The sequence below is a fragment of the Castanea sativa genome, chromosome 6, assembly GCF_040712315.1.
Source record: "Castanea sativa cultivar Marrone di Chiusa Pesio chromosome 6, ASM4071231v1".
In the NCBI taxonomy this organism is placed as follows: domain Eukaryota; kingdom Viridiplantae; phylum Streptophyta; class Magnoliopsida; order Fagales; family Fagaceae; genus Castanea; species Castanea sativa.
In genome coordinates this window covers 20873730-20893334 of record NC_134018.1, presented here as the reverse complement: position 1 = coordinate 20893334, position 19605 = coordinate 20873730, and the positions used below count along the sequence as shown (strand labels likewise).

General features: G+C 37.6%; 1 protein-coding gene across 1 annotated transcript; it reads left to right on the top strand.

Annotated features, from left to right (window-relative positions):
* Window positions 1-4148: 4148 nt before the first annotated feature.
* On the top strand, window positions 4149-18639 carry LOC142640350 (uncharacterized). Its single transcript, XM_075814412.1, has 13 exons — window positions 4149-4627; window positions 5661-5773; window positions 5872-5928; window positions 7963-8058; window positions 8140-8210; window positions 9251-9293; window positions 9471-9551; window positions 10024-10083; window positions 10638-10688; window positions 11019-11116; window positions 11227-11275; window positions 11718-11762; window positions 17567-18639. Exons 1-13 carry the CDS (start codon window positions 4276-4278, stop codon window positions 18083-18085), a joined length of 1635 nt encoding a protein of 544 aa, XP_075670527.1. The 5' UTR covers window positions 4149-4275; the 3' UTR covers window positions 18086-18639.
* Window positions 18640-19605: the final 966 nt, after the last annotated feature.

The window sequence follows — 19605 nt, the reverse complement described above, 5'->3', positions numbered from 1 at the left end:
TCTCTATCAATACGTGCGATCATGGTCCTCTTATTTGGGCATTGTGAAGCAATATGACCTACTCCTAAACAACGAAAACACTTAATATCACGATTACGAGTCTGGGATTCATTTTTACCTTTGTTGATACTGGGAGCTTCATCTCTCCTTTTTGGGGGTTCGGCTTTGGACTTGAAAACAGCCCCTTCGCCTTTCCTTCCATTTGACCTCCATGAAGTAGAAGGGCCCGGATTTTGAAATGACCGAGTTCCTTTCCTTTTAAGCTGTCATTCCACCTTTATTGCTATGTGGACCATGTCCTCCTACTCCACGTAGTGCTACAACTCCACCACGTTGGCAATGTCCCGATTCAGCCCATTCAGAAACCTTGCCATGGTAGCTTCTCTATCCTCCTCTACATTTGCCCAAATCATGGCAATCTCCATCTCCTTGTGGTAGTCATCCACGCTCCTATAGCCTTGAGTAAGACTCTGTAATTTCTGATACAAGTCCCTATAATAGTGACTAGGAACAAACCGCCTCCTCATGATGGCCTTCATTTCCCCCCAACTCTCAATAGGTCTCTCATGGTTTCTCCTTCTATTCATCACAAGTTGATCCCACCATATAATAGCATAGTCAATAAACTCAATGACAGCGAGTTTTACCTTTTTCTCCTCGGAGTAGTTGTGGCACTCAAATATTAACTCCACCTTCTTCTCCCACTCCAAGTATGCTTCTGGATCATTTTTCCCTTGGAATGTTGGTATCTTCATTTTTATGTTCCTAGGTTCCTATCAGTCCCATCTTGCCATCTTGGATCTCTTTGGAAACCTTTACCACGCCTTTCTCCCCTCTGCACAAACCTGCCCTCATTGTTCAGTGAAGCTTGATCTTCTTCATCTTCAAACTCATCCTCGTAGTAGTCATCAGAATCATCCATGCGCGCATGCCTTTCTTGCCTTCTAGCATTAAGGCCTCTTTGGGGACGCTCCTCACGCAAAGTAGCAATAACAGTGTCTTGCCTATCCATTCGATCTCGAATGTCATTAAACACCACGTTCATGCATTCAAATTGTTGTTGCATAGCCTGCAAAATGATGGACGACTCCTCCCCTCGTTCCCTATTTGATGTTTCGCCCCTAGAAGACATACTTTTGAAACAACAGAGAATTGTTAAAAATAATTCCTCACAACACTCCCTCACGTGTTTGCACTCAAATTATGTCACTCTCACTCATGTTTCACTCTTAAATTGGCTTTTTCCCGATAATAGTCTCACACTCTCTTGCCTTTTTCCACTCGTAACTTCGTCTTTTCAGTTCTTCATTAAACTAATAAACTTCATCAAGAAATTCAACTTGTAGTGTATAAACAAATACCAACGGCAAGAAAATATGACAGAAACACTAAATCAAAGGAAGAGGACAAAAGAAAACGATATTCCGGTCTAAGAGAATTGAAACTACAAACAATTTTTTTTTTCTTTTCTTTTTTTTCTAATTCTTTTCTGATGTCTTTTTTTTCTATTCCTTTTTTTTTTTTTTGGGAGCTAGGTGCACGATTTTAACCTAGTGCACTTCAACAAAAAAAAAAAGAACGATGAATGAAGAACACAAAAGGAATAGGATAGGATGATAACAGGAAACAAAAAAAATAAAGGGATAGAAAACTGATTTTAGAACCTGTGCTCTGATACCAAATGATGCGAACCTCAATCGACACACTTTGAGACCCAACAAAAATATTGGAATACTTGCCCAAGAAAGCTAAAATTCAGATTTTTGATAGAAACCCTGACCCAACGTTTATAATCGAAATGCGAACCAAAGGTATAAGTTGACCTTGACCCAATGATTATAAAGAATCACGAACCAAAGGTATAAAGTTTGAACGCCACAAGAAAGAATCCTTGATAAGTTCACAGTTCTTGAAGAACCAAAAGAGAGCAAAGTCTCACCTTTTCCGATTTTTATTCAATAATGTTATGAAAAACGTTTACAAACTTCAAAGCCTATTTAAGGGCTCCATAAAACTTGACAAATAAGAAAATATATTCTAAAATAACTCTTAATTGATACCTTATCATATCAGGAATCAAATTTGACCTAAAAAGCATTAAATGCACCTAAAAACAAGGAAAATATCTAAAAAAACGTACTAAATAATAAAACCCTAAATAAAAGTTGATTTGGTCTGAAATTAGCAGATCCAAAATAGGAAAAAAATCTGCCTTAACTGATATAGAGATGGAAAGTCAATCAGCCATTAATTCATGCCATAAATCACTCGATCAACCCTAAATAGCTTGAATTAAATTTATAACGTTTTCAGCTTCCTTTGAGCCAAGCTTGGAATGTCCTGCGTTAGAATCAGCCCAAATCTCTTGAATCAGCCCATTAAGTGCTTCTTTGATCTTCTTGGATCTTGCTCTTGTAATAGGTCCAACTGGAACATGCAATGGATCCTTGAATGCTTGTTGATTCTCATCACATCCTCTGATAGAAATGGCTAATGTGCTTAACCGGGTCGGTCCTCCCATTATACACCGTGAAAGTGAGTTGGGCGAACCGATGAGGAAGCTTAGCCCTATCAATTCTACGAGTAAATGGCTATTTGGAGATTTGATGTAAAGCCTTGCTCATTGCATCATTCCCCATGCTCTTAGGCATCGAGCTTTTGTCCTTTTTTTGATAATATCGGTCCTCCCTGTCAAACCGTGAAGATAAGGAAACAGATTCGCTTGGAGGTGTTCTAGACCTTGGTCTATAGTCGCTATCTCCCCCTGAGTTAGACCTTGTGCTTGAAGGAAATGCCTCTCGTTGTTTACTACGCAATTTTCTGCGCAGATGATTTATTTCCAACCTGAGGTTCCTAGTTTCTTCTCCATGCAAAATATGGCTTCCAGTTCTAGAGTGAATCCTATTAGTGTGGGTGGTATGCACACTAACTTCACATCTCTCCTCCATCTAAGGTTAAGAAATTGGTATTCACGTTGAGATCCCACAGATTCTTCTCGGTTTGTACCAGAACCCACCGTGGTTGATTTAAACTGTAATCACTTCTCTTATTCTCACAAATGACGCCAATTGTAAGGACTAGATTTTGACCTCCAGCCCACCAACAGTGGATGATGGCCCAACAAGCCCAACACAATATATTTGTTAGAGAATGGATTATATAAGAGAGTAGCTCAATAAATCAAGTATGGACCTTAATTGTTCATATTCAAGTCAGGAAGACAAACACAATGTTAAGGAAAATTCTCCTCGGACGATTCCGAGGATGAAGTGCTCTTATATTTACTCAAGTTATCTAAGTACAAGGTGTTTTTTTTTCTTTTTTTCTTTTTTTCCTTTCAGATTACATGCCCATTTTTCACGAGGGCCTTTCCCTTATATGGTCCTGTTCTTTTCAATCTCTGCCCTCCACTTGTTGATCATGTAGGTGATCTCTTGGATACTTATCCTATCAGAAACCTCCTAGAAGCTGTGTGAGTAGCTGTGAACTGAGATATATTTGCTCAGGAGTCATTCCACATAAATGCGATCAGTTGGTTAGGTGCAGAACATTTAATGTGGTGATAACAGTCTTCTCCCCAGATATTTCTTCTTTTGTTGTTGGTTATCTTTCTTGAAGCTTATCCATAAAAGGAAGGATTACCTTTTGTATAGCATTCCCGAGAAGGCTAGGTTCGAACCTTCCACAATGCTTTCCTGAGGAAGCTCGGCTCCTCGGTAACTACCACCAGCTTGTTGTTGTACTTTCTCGTCCTCGGCTCGTTGGTCTCTAAATTTAATAAACCTTACGACCATCCTCGAGTTCCTAGGTATCCTCGGGCGTGGCCCATGGCTCAACTCATTTACTTGGCCTGCTCACCCTCACACTTTTTTTTTTTTTTTTTTGATAAGCCCCTCACACTTATATATGTGTAAAAATTGAAAGAAAATATTGGGAGTCACCTGTCACCTTTGCCTCTCTTATTCTGGAAACATACCCTAATTGCACATTGACAATAAATGCTAATTTATAGTAAACACTAAAAATTTATACCCAAAAAAAAAGAGTAAACACTAAAATTAATAAAAGTAAAAAGCGAAAAAGAAAACCCTGATTTAATTTGACACAATTATTTAAACTGGCCCCAACTCTCATAAACGACCAGACATAGAGTTAGAATTTGAAAGCCAACCTAGGACTACCAAAAAATTCACACTTTTACACTCCTCACTTCTGCATGTAGTTCCTCTCATCACCAAAACCCTTCTCTCTCTTTCTCTCTCTTTTTCTTCTTCAATGGAGGAGGGGACCTCAGAAGCCCAAACCTATCTCTACGAAACCCTGAGTCCGCTCTCTTACTCAACCACCACCACCACCGCCTACCAATCCCCACCGTCTGACGGTGAAGCCGAGCCTTACTGCGTCTTCCGCAACGAAATCTCTCTGTCTGTACTCAATCCCGATTCTCATCAGACTGCCGCACCGGATTTCTTCTCCCTTGATGTCGGTGGCGCCGCCGAGCCAATTGCTTCCACGCCGGCGCGTGAGCCGAAGACGCCGGCTCGCGAAGCCGCCACGCCGAGACTCGAGACTGCTTGGTTCCGTGGGAATTGTACTTTCAAAAGCCCCATGCTTAAGCTCCATAAAGGTATTTTTCAATTTTATTTGGTGTTTTTTGTGCTTTATAAGATTTGGGTTTTGCCTAGTTTCACCAAAATTAGTCCTTTTTTTTATGGGAAAATTTTAACTTTTTTTTTTTTTTTTTGAATATTGAGTTTTTGACTAATTTTGAGTGAATCCCAGTTGGTGGTTAGCTCTATTGGTTACTTCTAAGCATTGCATGTTTAATTTTATTTTTTCTTATTGGGTTCTAGTACGAGTGAGGGATTGATAAAGTTGAAAGTGAAAGCTACTCTGAAAATATATTATTTGTTGGAACTTTGCTCTCTTAAAGTATTGATGATTGCTGTGTCAGTCAAATATTAATGACAGGTCATACACGTGGATATAGATTATAAACTAAAAATGTTGAAGAACTTGCATATATTATTATCTTTGTGCGTAATATTTGTATGCAGGTTTGTAATTTGATGATACAGTGTTCAACCATCTGCATATACATGCCTTTTGGGCCAATGAGAGAGAGAGAGCATCGGTATTAATGTTGCATTAAGTTTAACACTAGATTATGTAGAATGATATAAGCCTTTTGAGTTCCAGTTTGGAATGTTTTAGCTTTTGCTATGCCAATGAGCTATAGCTCAATTAGCACCTCCTCTTGCTACGAGTTCTAGGTGGAGGGCAAGGTTGTGGGTTCAACCCCCATTGGGGTGCGTCTGTAGCTTACCAATTAAAGAAAAGGAGCTTTTGTTATGCTATTTTTTAAAAAATAAATAAATAATGAAGTTTTATTAATGTCACAAAAATAGTCACCCAAGTATAATACATGGAGTATACAATTGGGGACAATACAATCAATCACTCAAATTACATAGATCTATCAAATCACTAACTGAACATATGGAATTACTATGGAAAACTGATATCCAATCCAAAAAAGTTTTAAAGAAAAATAATTTGAGATCATGCAAGCTTCTCTCTAAATCCTCAAAAGTCCGGTTGTTTATGTTCTGACATTGTAAATGGTTCTGTAACTTAACTGCTGTTGGTTGATATTACAGAGATTGTGGATTTTTGTGACTTTCTATCTCCAACTCCAGAAGAGCAAGCTGCTCGTAATACAGCAGTAGAACGTGTCTTTGATGTTGTCAAACATATATGGCCCCACTCGAAGGTGTGATTGGCTCTCTGTCTCTCTCTTCAATTTCAAACTTTTCAATTATATAGAAGATTGAAATGTTGCAATGTTGTGTTATGATTGTTGCTTTTTAGGTAGAAGTTTTTGGATCATTCAAGACAGGGCTCTATCTTCCATCTAGTGATATTGATGTAAGTACGCTGTTCCTCTTATCTCTAATTAACAAGTACCTTCATAGAATTTTTAAGTTCCATGCTTGTAAGATGTAATGTTCTGTGAGGCATTTTTTTGTACTTAATAAAGGTCCCAGCTACTCTGGCATCTGATTTATTTTTCTCTGTTTTATTTTTGGTACCACCATTTTTCTCTATTTTGAATCCCTAATCTGGCTACTTGTACATTACAATTCAGCTTAAATTAAATATTAGATTGCCTTTAGTAGCTCACAAGCTGAAAGTAGTTGTGCCGGTTGGATTGGTCTCAAAAGACTTTCTTTTCTTTTCTTTTCTTTTTCTTTTTTTTGGGCAATGTAACTCAAAATCCTTGTTTTATGAGAACAACAAAAAGATTTTATGAGCTGTTTTCTACCTCATTGTTCTCAGATTACATTGAAAACATGGAGAACAGACTGAAAACACTGCTTCATTTATGGCAAAATTGTAAATAAAAGGAAGTCTACCTAATGACTAAATCGTAATATTGAGACTCTGATTCAACTAACTTGATCAGCCTCTTAAGTTCACATACAGACCTCCCTCCCCCCCAAACTGTCGCAAAAGTCTAAAATGGGGAACTGATAAGAGAGGCTGATGGGAGGTTTTTTTTTTTTTAGTTTTCTCCATAAATTGCTCCCTTACCTATGTTAGGGTAGCTGATACCAATGCTCTTAACTCCAATTAATGGCAGGCGTCATTCATAGTTTTGCCTAATTGGAGGCCTATATCTTGTGTCTACACCTCGCTCATTTAGTTTTTATTTGTTTAAATTGGCATTATCCAAACAAATTTTCATTGCTTTATTTTCAAAAATATGTTTTTATGTTGCATCTTTACAAAAAAAAACTTATGGTATAAAAAAAGAGAGGAAACACTCCTGTTCTCATTCTTGAAAACAAGTTTTTGAGAACAGATTTTGGAAAATATAGTCAATGAGCCGCATTGCTTCTACTTGAAAGTGTGAACAGTCTCATTATTAAAGTCTTTTTTTGTTGTTGATAATTATGTCATTTCATTAAAAGAAATTACTAAAAGGTATGCAATCAACAAAAGTATAAAAGGAAGAGCCAAAATGTAAAAAGAGAAAAAAAAAAAAAAATCAATAGTTTTAACTAAAGTTCAAATCAGTTGGGAAGTCAATAAGATTGGAGGTGGTATAAGATGTAGAAGTCAACATCGACTCATAAAGGGGGCTGGGGGGCAAAAATCTATGCTGCACTGCCAAATGCTCCTTTTCCTTAAAAGTATGCCTTTTCATTTTTCTAAAAATGTGCACAACGGAACTGGCTTCCAAACTGTTAGGAACTCGGTGGTTTCTAATGGGGATGGATAGGAATTATAGTGGAATTGATGAGAATTGTGGGGAAATTGACTTAATTCGAGGTAGTCACCCTCCATAGAGAAAGAAAGAGGTTAAGAGAGAAAGATGCATTAATGCACTAAGAAATTGGTTTATTCTTCCATGATGGAAATATGATTACAAGTAGGTATTTATAGAACTATAAAACTATTCTATTGGCCCACTTGGCCTTATCCTAATGGTCCTATTATTCCCCATGTGTATTAATAATTTCAACATGTGTTAAATGTGATTAACATTTGGAATTGTAACTAACCAACTAACTAAATGCAATATTACAACAATTATTATCTATATATTTATAGGGGTTCCTAACATTTCCCTTCCCTTCAAAACACCTTGACCTGTGGTGGAGCTCATACTTTCCATGTGCTATTCCATAGCCAATACTGGTTGCTCTTGGATCTCAACACCTTTTAGTAGCTTTTAACCTAGAATCTATTTTTCTTTGAAAGATATGAAGTCATTTTCTATGCACCTTGTTAATGTCTTAACATTAAATGGTTGACTTTTACAAATTTTCTTTTGCTGGTTCGCAAGCTGAATTAAACTATGTATCAGGATATTGAAGTATTATCTATATATGGACAATGAACGCTTGTAACTTGTCAACAAAATTTAGACATTTCCCTGGATGCTATCTCTTGTAGGTTGTGATTCTGGGGTCAGGTCTTCAAATCCCACAAAAAGGTTTGGTGGCTCTTTCTAGGGCATTGTCACAGAGGGGCCTGGCAAAAAATATACAGGTGTGATTTGTGATGATTGGAATGTTTTTGGTTACTTTAGTATGAAAGTTTATTATTTAAAATGTTCGCTAAATTTCTCAGGTTATTGGGAAGGCTCGTGTGCCAATTGTCAAATTTGTTGAAAAGAAAAGTGGTGTCGCATTTGATATAAGGTTTTTCTGTCTACCTTTTGCGTTGGAGTTGAATTTCCAATATGTTACACATGATAATTGCTTCATATTTGGGGTTGGCTGTTTAATTGGGGTTTTATACTAGTGCTGATTGTAAATGAATTGTTTTAAGTTTTAGTTAAAGCATAGTGTGTTTGTGTGTGTGTGTGTGTGTGTGTGCACTTTTTTTTTTGATAAGTAAAGCATTGTATATTTTATATGCTTCTTTCCAAATTAAGGGTTTTTTTTTTTGGATAAGTCCGAATTAAGGTTTTATACTTGTGTCATATTTGATCATAATTTTTCGTTCTGCTTGACACAAATTTTTTTCTTAAACCAAATTTTAGCTACTGGTCAGGTTATTTATTTGTTTATTATTATTTTATGTATTGCAGAATTTTCTCGTGTGTTTAAGTTTTGGCGGGGATATCATTGCGTTGTTGAGGGAGGGACTTAAAACAGGATACAACTTTGAAGCCATGAATCATAGGAAAGAGAAATCTATTAACATAGATGAATTTCTAATAAATAAAATCTTCTATCACTAAATTATAACTAATTACATGCGGACATATGAATTTAATTACAACTCTACTTATCTAAAGCCTAAATTCTGATCAAATTGTGGCCAGCTATTAATCTTCATCAACTAAACAGGGTTAGCCATATGTGGTATTTTTTGCCATTATATCCTATCTAAAACCATACTTTGTAGTCTCCCTAATCATTCTCTACTACTTCTACTCATGTTATTCTATTATTTGAATTTAATTATTTGTGTAGATAAAAGAAAGGAGAAAAATATATTTTTGGACTTTTAGCTGAAAGAGATTTGAGAAGTATCAAATGGAAGCAACTGTTATGAGCTTTAAGTAGGGTAATTTGCATTAATTGTAAAAATCTACTAATGATTTTGAATAACAATGAGACTGCGGTATAAAGCATATTCACCATATTTCCCATTGTACTCATCTTATAATGACAGGTTTTACTAGAAATTTGCAATCATGATGATTTTAAATCAATTCTCTCTTGGTCTGCAGTTTTGATGTGCAAAATGGACCTTTAGCTGCTGTATTTATTAAGGTTGGTTGCATTATGTGACATCTTCAGTCCTAACATCCATTCTTAATTGCAATTAGCGATGCTATGTTTATTATGAGGTCACTTGGTATTCTTTTATAGAAGCCAGTGCTCATGAAGTATGTTATTTTGGAAAATATAACACACGCTTGTGGCTGTTTTCCGTTGTGTTTGATCTAGGATGCCTTGTCAAAGTGTCCTCCGTTAAGGCCGTTGTGTTTGATCTTGAAAGTATTTTTACAACAACGGGAACTGAATGAGGTATGATTTTCTACTGTTGTCTTGTAATTGTAACGCTCCATTTGTTTGGTGGAAAACATTTTCCTGAAAATGTTTGCATTTTCTGGTGTTTGGCATGACATAAAATCTTAATCAATAGACAGTGTTTTCTGCCATCCATTTGTGCCCATACCCCCCCTCCATTCCTTAGTGCCGCCTCCATTACCACTATTGGCACAAGTGTCACTGCAACCATTATCACCACCACACCAACTTGTCGCCACCACCCGCTGTTACTGCCACCATTGTAACCACCACCACCTTTGCCACTACCATGCCTACATGATATCAATGAATTTCTGTGAACGGAAAATAACAAAAAGGGCCTGGGATCATTTTTAAAGTCGCAGACAAACACAAGAAAACAAATGGAGCGTAATATCATTTATTTTTTGGGGTCAAAATGACCTTCCTTTCTAGTCTACCCATGTTAAGAGTCCTCTTAAGTGTTCAGGTATATTCTGGAGGAATAGGTTCTTATGCACTCCTTGCTATGCTCATGGCAATGTTGCAGGTGAGTTCATCCAAAATTTGCATTAAAATGTTCAATAATATTGTAGCTTTGAAAGCATGCTATTTACAACTATTAGCTTGATTTGTGAGATGCATGGACAACATTTAAGAACTGTTATCAAGAACCTTTGCTATTTACAATTCTGTACATTCATTGTCATCTTGTTTCTGCTGAGTTGTGCTGCATATGATTTACCTGTTCCGTTTTTGGAAATGCACTCCTCACCCCACACCATTCTCTCTTCCCCCAGGGCAGAAAAAAGTATTATAGGTATTGTGCAATAGAAATTGCTTTCTAGTGCTCAGAATTATGCAATTTCATCAAATGCCTTTCCATGTGTATCTTTATCTGTCCTCCCCTTCCCTCCCCCAAATGAATTATGTTTTTGGCCTATATCATGCCATAGAGGAAAACCATTATATGCACTGTTCCCTCGTGAAGTCTTAATTCCTATTTAATGTTCAGCACTATGATATTTCATAAAATGCCTTTTATTTTTTTACCCCTAATTAATTATGCTGTTGTTTTGACTAAATCTACATTTTGTGCTATAGTCTCTCCCCAAGTCCCAAGCTGCTCCAGAACACAACTTGGGAATCCTTTTGGTATGTATTTCTAGAGAAGCTATTTTTATATTCGTCTTTTATTTTTCGGGGTCCTGTTCTTGTGTTGTGTGCTCAAGTTAGCTCAGTTTGCCCTTATCCTAACTAGTTTGGGCTGCTACAGTTACTTGTATTTGCTATGTGAAAAATGTATTTTAGGTCCTCAGATGGATTGCTTTTTTGTATATCATACCCATGGTTTATATTTTGTAGATTGGACCTTCATTTTAGCCTTTTGGGGACATCCAAAAAAAAAAAAAAAAACAAGGAAAAGAAAAGTGAAACCTTGTGCATTTCTATTTTCTCATATGTATATTTTTCATTGGAAACTAGGTACACTTTTTTGATTTCTATGGACGCAAATTGAACACTTCAGATGTTGGTGTATCTTGCAAAGGGGCAGAAACCTTTTTCTTGAAGAGTAACAAAGGGTAAATTGAATAAGAAAGGGCTTTCATGGTGAAGGGTGTTTTATATTCCTTCTCAAGTTACAATGGCAACAATATTAATAAGTATTTGAATTTTTCCTCTCTTTGATTAGGTTTACAAATAAAGGACGGCCATTTCTCCTTGCAATTGAGGACCCACAGGTTGTTATGCAGATTCTGATTTGTTTATGTTAATAATGCAAGGGCTATTTGGGAAGTCAAAAAGCATAGCCAAATAAAGGACTGTGCATCATTGTGATTTTTCTTGATTTGAGGTTTCACTGCTTTTGGTAGATTGGGTGGTTATGCCCTAATGCTTGTTTGAATTTCCTGAACAGACCTCAGGAAAAACTGGGTTCACGTCAGCCCGAATTTTACACTTTTTTCCCCAAAGGAGTGCGTTTGACTAGCAAAGAATAATTTGAGTCATTTTGCTTCTTCAGTGCAATGATGGTCTTGCGTTTCTGTATCTTGTTGCAAAATACTGTAATGGGGTTCAGAACAACTATTAAATAAAAAACTAGATATGGCCCTTGTTGTATAGATTCCATTTTTTTACCTCTGTAGTTTAATTGACTGGAATTTAATCTCTTTTGAAATGTAGGCACCTGAGAATGATATTGGGAAGAACTCCTTTAACTACTTCCAGGTTTGTTCCACAAATCGTTAATGCCTTCTTCTTTGGCTTACTCAATTTCATGTGGTATTCCTGGTGCTTTTGCAGCTGAGTGCATTAAATAAAAATTTTGTTGTTTAACGTACAGCCTGTTTTCAGTTGTATTAGCATAAGATCTAATCTCAGGGTAGGATTCTAGTTCTCTTACCACAAATATTTTAGGCAATCTGAAAATTTCTCTATGTATATAGGAGAAAAATAGCACAACAAATCTCAAGGTCTCACTGGGTTTTATATGATTATTTCAATGTTAGCTTGCATTCAGTCTCCTTGTGTAATTTTTCCAAAAGTTGTGGATTGGTGGGAGTACTTAAATTTACTGTGTTTCTGTTGTGTGTAGCCAATGAGCTATAGCTCAACTGATGCCTCTTTTGTAAGAGCATTCCAAATGAACTAAACAAGTTTCTAGCTAAATTTTTTCATTAAATTCATTTTTTTCTACTTTATCTACCTACCTTTTTAAAAACACTCCCAACAAACTCTATTATTTATCTATACTATTAAATATTATTTTTTATTCTTTCTTTACCAAAAAGTAATATTATTCACATATCCACAATTTTCTTCACCGGCTACATCCATGGAATCTCATCCCAAAATTCCAAAATACAAAACTTAAACACAAATCATTGAATCCATTTACTAATCAAATACAAAAGCTCCAAAGAAAGACCAAAACTCAAGAATCTTAGCTACACAAATTCACCCAAATACTATATAGATTCGTCCAAGCCCTTTTTTTTCCACCTTCAAGCAAACCCCCCTGGAACTCAGAGAGAAAGGCCAGCTTCAACCACAGTCACATGCACTGCTCCCAAATCCTCAATCCCTGCTGCAGCTTCAACCACGGTCACCTTCAGCTTGCCTTGCCATTCTTGGCAGCAGCTGTGGCTTCTAAGCCATTGGCATTGTTGTCTTCATAATCGTCAAAGTGCCATTTCAATCCATCATTGACACTGGTGGCTTCAGCGGCGAGCTGCGCCTCGAGCATGCAGTGGCGGTGCTCCTTGTAGTGGCGCTTGATTAATATGGAGAGAGAACCTAAATGGGTGAGAGAGAGAGAGAGAGATCTTTCTCTTGAAGGAAATAGAAAATGGGTGGAAAATTATTTAGCAAAGTTACAGTACTGAACAATGCTGTTGAGTTACTTTAGCTTTTCAATAATCTATTGAGTTGCTAAAGTTGGTTGGAGACTGAAAAATGGGTTTGGCTGATCAAAATCCGGAAATTTTTGGCTTTTTGAGTTCATTGTGAATGCTCTAATAATTAGTTGAAGGGTTAGGTCATGGGTTCAAAACACATTGTCATTGGGTTGTAATTTACCAATAAAAAGAAACAAAAAAAGTTTGTGTATGGGCACATCTTCAGACTGTGAACTTCCTTGGTCATGTATATTGCTCTTTGCCATAGAGCCCTGGTGGTGCGGGAGATGCAAGAAAATTATTATTTAATATTATTTATGTTTGCAAGTCAATTGTATTTTTATGTTCTAGGTCCTAGTAGTTTATTAGGCTATTACTATTTTAATTTGGAAGCAAGGTTATTTTTGTAATAAGGCAATTAGGGTTTCCTAGCCAATTAGAACTAGGGTTTAGCAATCCTTTATAAGCAACTTATTGTACTCCTTGAGGGGATAGTTGATATTTTGATGAATGAAAAAAAATGGCCATTTAGCCTTTTTTTTTTTTTGGTCTGGTGCTGACTTTAGGCCTACCTAGGTGCTGACTCCTAGTGGTTTTCCCGCTTGGTGCTGACTCCAAGCAAGGCCTAGGTGCTGACTCCTAGGTCATATCCTTTATTTTTCAGTTGTTTTAATTTTGTTCTGGTTGTCCTGTGTCAATTTTGGTATCAGAGCAAACTCCGATCCGTTTGAACCATCATTGCAGTCAATCCAGAACCCAAAAAAAAAAAAGCTTTCATCGTATGTTTTCCACCACCAGAAATCCAGCCACCACACCACCTTCAAAATCCCTTCACAACATCTCTGCCAAACCAACATCAAAAAAACCATCTCTCAGTACCCACACGTATCAAGCCACCAGAAGACAACCGAATCCCTTTGACCCAAAAAATCCAACAAGCCCCATCTGTCAATCTTGGCCACTGTTGAAGCACCACACCTACTGCCAGAAAAGCCAGCCCCCACAACCCACAAACCACACAAAAAAAAAAGAAAAAAAAGACGGCAACCCATCAACCACCAGCCCCCAAAACCCACAGGATCAACACCCACCGCCCCAAAATCCAACAGCCACCAGCTGCTGAACCCATTATCACCCTCAACCACCGCCGCTGAGGACGCCGACACACACCGATGCCAAGACCCGAGACAGCAGCCGCCACTCCTCCACGATTCGAGCTGCCGCTGTCTTCCTCGTCTTTGCGCCGCCACAGTCGTTGGTCCCTAGCGCTGCGAGCCCATTGCCGAGCAAAATTTTCTTCTAGAGATTCTGCTCTCTTTTAGTTTCTGTGGTCTTTCTTGTTTTTTTTTTTTTTTTTTTTTTTTTTTTTTTTTTTTTTTAAGTATGCGAGTTGAGTTCTTTTAGAGTCTGACGTTTTGAGTTTATTTTAAAGCCTGTAATGTCTCAAGTCCATAGCACAGTGTAATTTCTTATTTTGAAAAAAAAAAAAAAAAAAAACCCAGCCCACGAAATCCAAACCTGTCAACCAGCCGGTCCCAGCAACTATTTGAGAGAATAGTCTTCAGAGCCTACTCCAATGATCTGTCCAAAGACCATCCCAACAACTCAGTTTCTTGTTCCAACTTCCAACTATTTGTTGAAGCACTATTTTAGAGAATTATGGTACTATCCGAAGCACCTTATTTTGATGGTTGTAAAACTAATCCACGAGATTTTGTCTACTGGATGAATGGGATGGAGCAATTCTTTGAAGAAACAAATTGGGCAGATAACAAAAAGGTTAGGTATGCAAAGTTGAAGTTAAGAGGTGGAGCACAAATGTTTTGGGAAAAGTTTGAATATTTCTGCTATCTAAACTATGAACCTGCCATTAGTGTGTGGGAAGATATGAAAGAAAAGCTTTGTGATGAGTATTTGTCACCGTATTTTCGAGCCAAGTATCTACCCCAATCTCAGTGTGGTACTTTTCAAGTTGAAGCACATACGATAAATTCTCATTCCATTTCATGTCCTCAGTGCATTTTTGAACAATCTACCAAGGAATTAAAGGAGTCATCTAGAAAGATCAGGAAAAATATTCAAGACATAATTGCTCAGATGAAGCAAATGACGCCTCAAATTGATTCAATAGGGAAACCAAGGATAATTGATCACAATGAAATTATCGCTGCCCCCATAGAAGACAACATTGATGATGATATCTTGGTTGTGGAGAATCCTCAAGCAACACCAAAGCCTAATGTTGACACAAACATATATGCCTCGACAAGTGTTGCTTTAACATGCGTGCAAGGAAATGAATCTATTGAAGAGCAGCAAGGTGAAGGGATGGTGTCTACAGAGAGTATTATGTTGGAGGGTGCCCATGATGTGATATTGGAAGTTAATGAATCTACTTTTGATCAGCCTTCCATGGTGCATGAAGACAAACAGTTTGCCAAAGTGGAGAAAGTGGATAACATAGTGCTTCCACTGGTTCAAGATAAGATTATGTTGATTCCACACATTGATTTTGTTATTCCAGAAGAGTTTGACATGGTGGAATTCAAGGTTTTTCTTTTCTCTATGCTCCCTAAAGTGATTCCAGACTAGAAGCAAGTGTTACTTGTCAGCATCCTAATCCTTCAATGCTTTAGAACTCGAGGTCGAGTTTTCTCCAACCAGAGGAGAATGGTGCGGGAGATGCAAGAAAATTATTATTTAATATTATTTATGTTTGCAAGTCAATTGTATTTTTATGTTTTAGGTCCTAGTAGTTTATTAGGCTATTAATATTTTAATTTGGGAGCAAGGTTATTTTTGTAATAAGACAATTAGGGTTTCTTAGCCAATTAGAACTAGGGTTTAGCAATCCTTTATAAGCAACTTATTATACTCCTTGAGGGGATAGTTGATATTTTGATGAATGAAAAAAAATGGCCGTTTAGCCTTTTTTTTTTTGGTCGGTGCTGACTTCAGGCCTACCTAGGTGCTGACTCCTAGTGGTTTTCCCACTTAGTGCTGACTCCTAGTGGTTTTTCCACTTAGTGTTGACTCCAAGCAAGGCCTAGGTGCTGACTCCTAAGTCATATCCTTTATTTTTCAGTTGTTTTAATTTTGTTCTGGTTGTCCTGCGTCACTTGTCCCCTGGGAGGTGAGGAGATATGTTGGTTAGCACCACTTGAAGCCTTGGGCAAAAGCCATAAGTGCATCTTCTCGTCCAATTTTCTTTTGACAGTTTGCAGTCTTCTTGTATGTTTAATTGTGTTGAGTCAGCCAGATAGCTAAAAAAATTGGAATGACTAGGTAGAATAGCATTAATGTGATTCCCACAAAGGACCTTTGCAAATCCAAACTTGACACTTAAAAAACAAACCACCCCCTTGGTCCCACCACAGTTCATATAGCAGGCATCCACCTGCAAGTTGCAGGAAACTTGAAAACGTAATTGGCCTCTTTTGTTCACGTGGACATATAATGATAAGCATCTTAGAGAACTCACACTACAGCAAGGAAGGTAAAGCTAAATATTTTTAACTGATTGCTACAGTGGGCTGGTAAAGATAACAGCCCACTGTAGCTGGAAGGTATAAGAAAAAACAATTTTTTAATCCCACAAATGCACAGATGATCCCACATGCTCTCTCTCTCTCACGCAACTCTTTCCTTTCTCACCTCTCTGCTTCTCAATCTCTTTCCTTTCTCACATCTCTCTCAGCAGTGATAAATGGGTTAGAAATCAGTGTGCGGCGTGGGCATGCGGTGGGGTTGAGATTGGTGTGTGTCGGTTTCAGGGTTGAGATCGGTGTGTGGTTTCGGTGTATGGGTTGCTGGATTGGGTTTGGTGGGTTTGATCTGTGATTTGATTGGTGTGGGTTTGATCAGTTTGGGTTTCGGCAGCGTGGGTTTGATTTGTGATTTGTGGGTCCAATTTGTGATTTGTGGCTGTGGGTTTGTTTTGCGGTGTTCTGTGGGTTTGTTTTGCGGTGGCTGTGGGTTTGTTGGTGGTGGCTGTGCTGTGTTGGTGCTGGATTCTGTTTTTTTTTTTTTTTTTTTTTTTTCAGCTGCTGGGGTTTGTGGTTGTGGCTGGTGGACCGACGGTGGGAGGTGGTGGAAGTAGTTGTGGCTGGTGGGCCGACGGTGGGGTGGGTGTCTGTGGGTTGTGGAGTGGGTTGTTGAGATTGATTATTATATTTATTTTATTAGTTTGTTTCTATTATTTTAATGTGGTAGATGTTAAAATAGAAGTTTTGATGTTGGGTGAATTGTTAAGTTTATTGCTAAAATAAATGTAGGTTTTTGAGTTGGTAAAAGCTAAATTTTTTAGCTCCCTTGCTGTGAATGCTCATAGTTGGACTAAATATGATCTGTTGGATATGGAAATCCTGTATTTTAATCTCTTTTCCCAAGGCTTAACTATTAGGGCATGTAACTAAGGAAACCCCATCTAATTGATTTGTTTCCTACAGTCATTTTATTCCTTTTTTTTTTATACCTTCTGTTTTATGATCTATTACTGGGGCTTTAAGTTGGACAATACACACACAGGCACGTACATATATACATGTACACCAACAGATAGAATAGAAGAAAAGGAAAAAAAAAATTAATATAAAATTGGCATATCAAGATTCTGATTGAAAACCTCTGTCACAGATTCGATCGGCTTTTGCAATGGCTTTCACAACATTGACAAATCCTAAGATCATCATGGACCTAGGCCCTAACAGAAGCGTTCTTGGTACTATAATTAGACCAGACCCTGTCTTGCTGGAGCGCAAAGGAGGGTCTAATGGGGATGTAACCTTTAACAGTCTGCTTCCTGGAGCTGGTGAGCCATTACAACACCAATATGGAGAGCAGCAAGAGATTTTGTGCAATTGGCAATTAGGTGATGAAGAAGAACCGCTGCCACGGGGAAATTACATGGCTGGGGAAAGTTCACGTTCCTCAGGAAAGAAGAGGAAAGCTTCTTCAAAAGAGAAGACTAATAAGAAGGCAAAAGAGAATGGGGGTGAATTGGGGAAGGTCAGACATGAAGAAAATGGCTCAAGGAAAGAGAAAGGGGTGAAGAAGAAGCGTTGGAGGCATAACCGTGATTCGTCTCATTCTGTTGTTGGTAGGAGCTCCAATGGTTATGGCCATTATGTTGGTGGGTCTCCATGGAGTAGATAGAAATTTTTTTCATGCTTTTATCTCTGGAATGTCCTGCAAAATCTGGTTTTCTCATCCACTGCAAGTGGATTCTCTACTAGCATTGCGATCCTCCAAATTTTTTGAGCTGTGAATGTCAATTAGTTGACTGTTGTGGCAACTGTAGAGAACACAACATCAACACTATAGGGGCTGAACTCAAGGATGAATTCATGTTCGCCACAATCAAAGTTGCAAACTGAGCCTGTAGCTGTTCTGAATTATGGGCTAATCCTGGCACCTGAACAAAGTTGACATCAAATAATGGAATTTGACGGGAAGTCTGAAACTGTGAAACAGTTTCAGTAATGTAATATGTGCTGTTAAATAATAAACTCTTTCATTTTATTTCTGCTAAAAAACTTGTGTAATGGAGAGACGTCGGACCTTGGGGAGATGGAAATATTTTCCTTCCCAAGCGAAATGGGGGAAAGAATGCTGATTAATCACCTTTTGTGGGCCCCTGTAGTTTAACTGTAACTCGAGTACTGGGGGATAAGATATATATTAGATTATTATTCTTTTAAATTTCTAAATGTTTGTCTTCATTATTATGGTGCCTTTTATGATTCTTCAGGAAACTTATTTTGCAAAATGACTAGATACTTCAAGCAGTTGTAATTTGGTTTTGGAAGCGAGTGTGCACATTTGATTTGGTTTCTCCCTCCTAAACTCTGAATAGAACTAGTGCTCCTATGCATTCAATCTAAAGCCGGTTCCATAATATTATAAAAGTAAATCTGCCTTTGAACATGAGAATTGCTATGTTCGGAACAATTTAACATCAATTTCACAACAAATTTCATAATTTATTGTGATGCAAATGTTGATAATTTTTCTCGCATGGCTGTGGTAGCCAGGGATTGGTCATTGGAGAGGGACTTGGTGTTTGCATGTTCAAAGAAAGTATACACCATCGTCTCTGTTCAAGCAAAGGCTAATACCATCCTTTGGGCTCTCCAATTAACAACTAGCAATTTAACCTAGAGATTAGTTATTGAGAGATTTCAAAATCTGCATTGAGGCCATCAAATCTTGGGCAAACCATATTCCTTGAAAACTTTGTAATTTTGTAACTCGGTTAGGCTTGTATGTAATTCTCATGAAAGTGTTTCTTTCAGTTAGGTTAATCGCGAAGCTAGCCATGTTGCTCATGTGCAAAGTGTTATTGTAAATACTCTATCTTTGGAAGTTTCAATCTAGGTTTTAAGCCCCCTTGTTTTGTAAATGTAATCTTGGATCTTGGTGGAGGCTGTCTAGGTTGCTCCATAGTTTAGGGTATATTTGGTTGGGATGATTTAGGGGAAGATGGAAAAAGGAGTGTGTAAAATATGAGAGAAATTAGGTGGGATGGGTGTTTGGTTGAAAGAGGAAATGGGGAGAAAATTGTGAAATTCGGCTGTTTTCTCTTCAGACCCATCAAAACTCAATCTCCCCAAAATGGAGAGAAAATTGAGTGCAAAAATTTGGACTAAAATGTCCATTGGTCACTATCAACATTA

Bases quoted from the DNA above. Each gene is read 5' to 3' on its own strand.
- LOC142640350 (XM_075814412.1), top strand. From the start codon at position 4,276: ATGGAGGAGGGGACCTCAGAAGCCCAAACCTATCTCTACGAAACCCTG. The intron at 5,774-5,871 runs GTGTGATTGGCT...GTTGCTTTTTAG, and splicing joins ATATATGGCCCCACTCGAAG to GTAGAAGTTTTTGGATCATT. The intron at 8,059-8,139 runs GTGTGATTTGTG...TAAATTTCTCAG, and splicing joins GCCTGGCAAAAAATATACAG to GTTATTGGGAAGGCTCGTGT.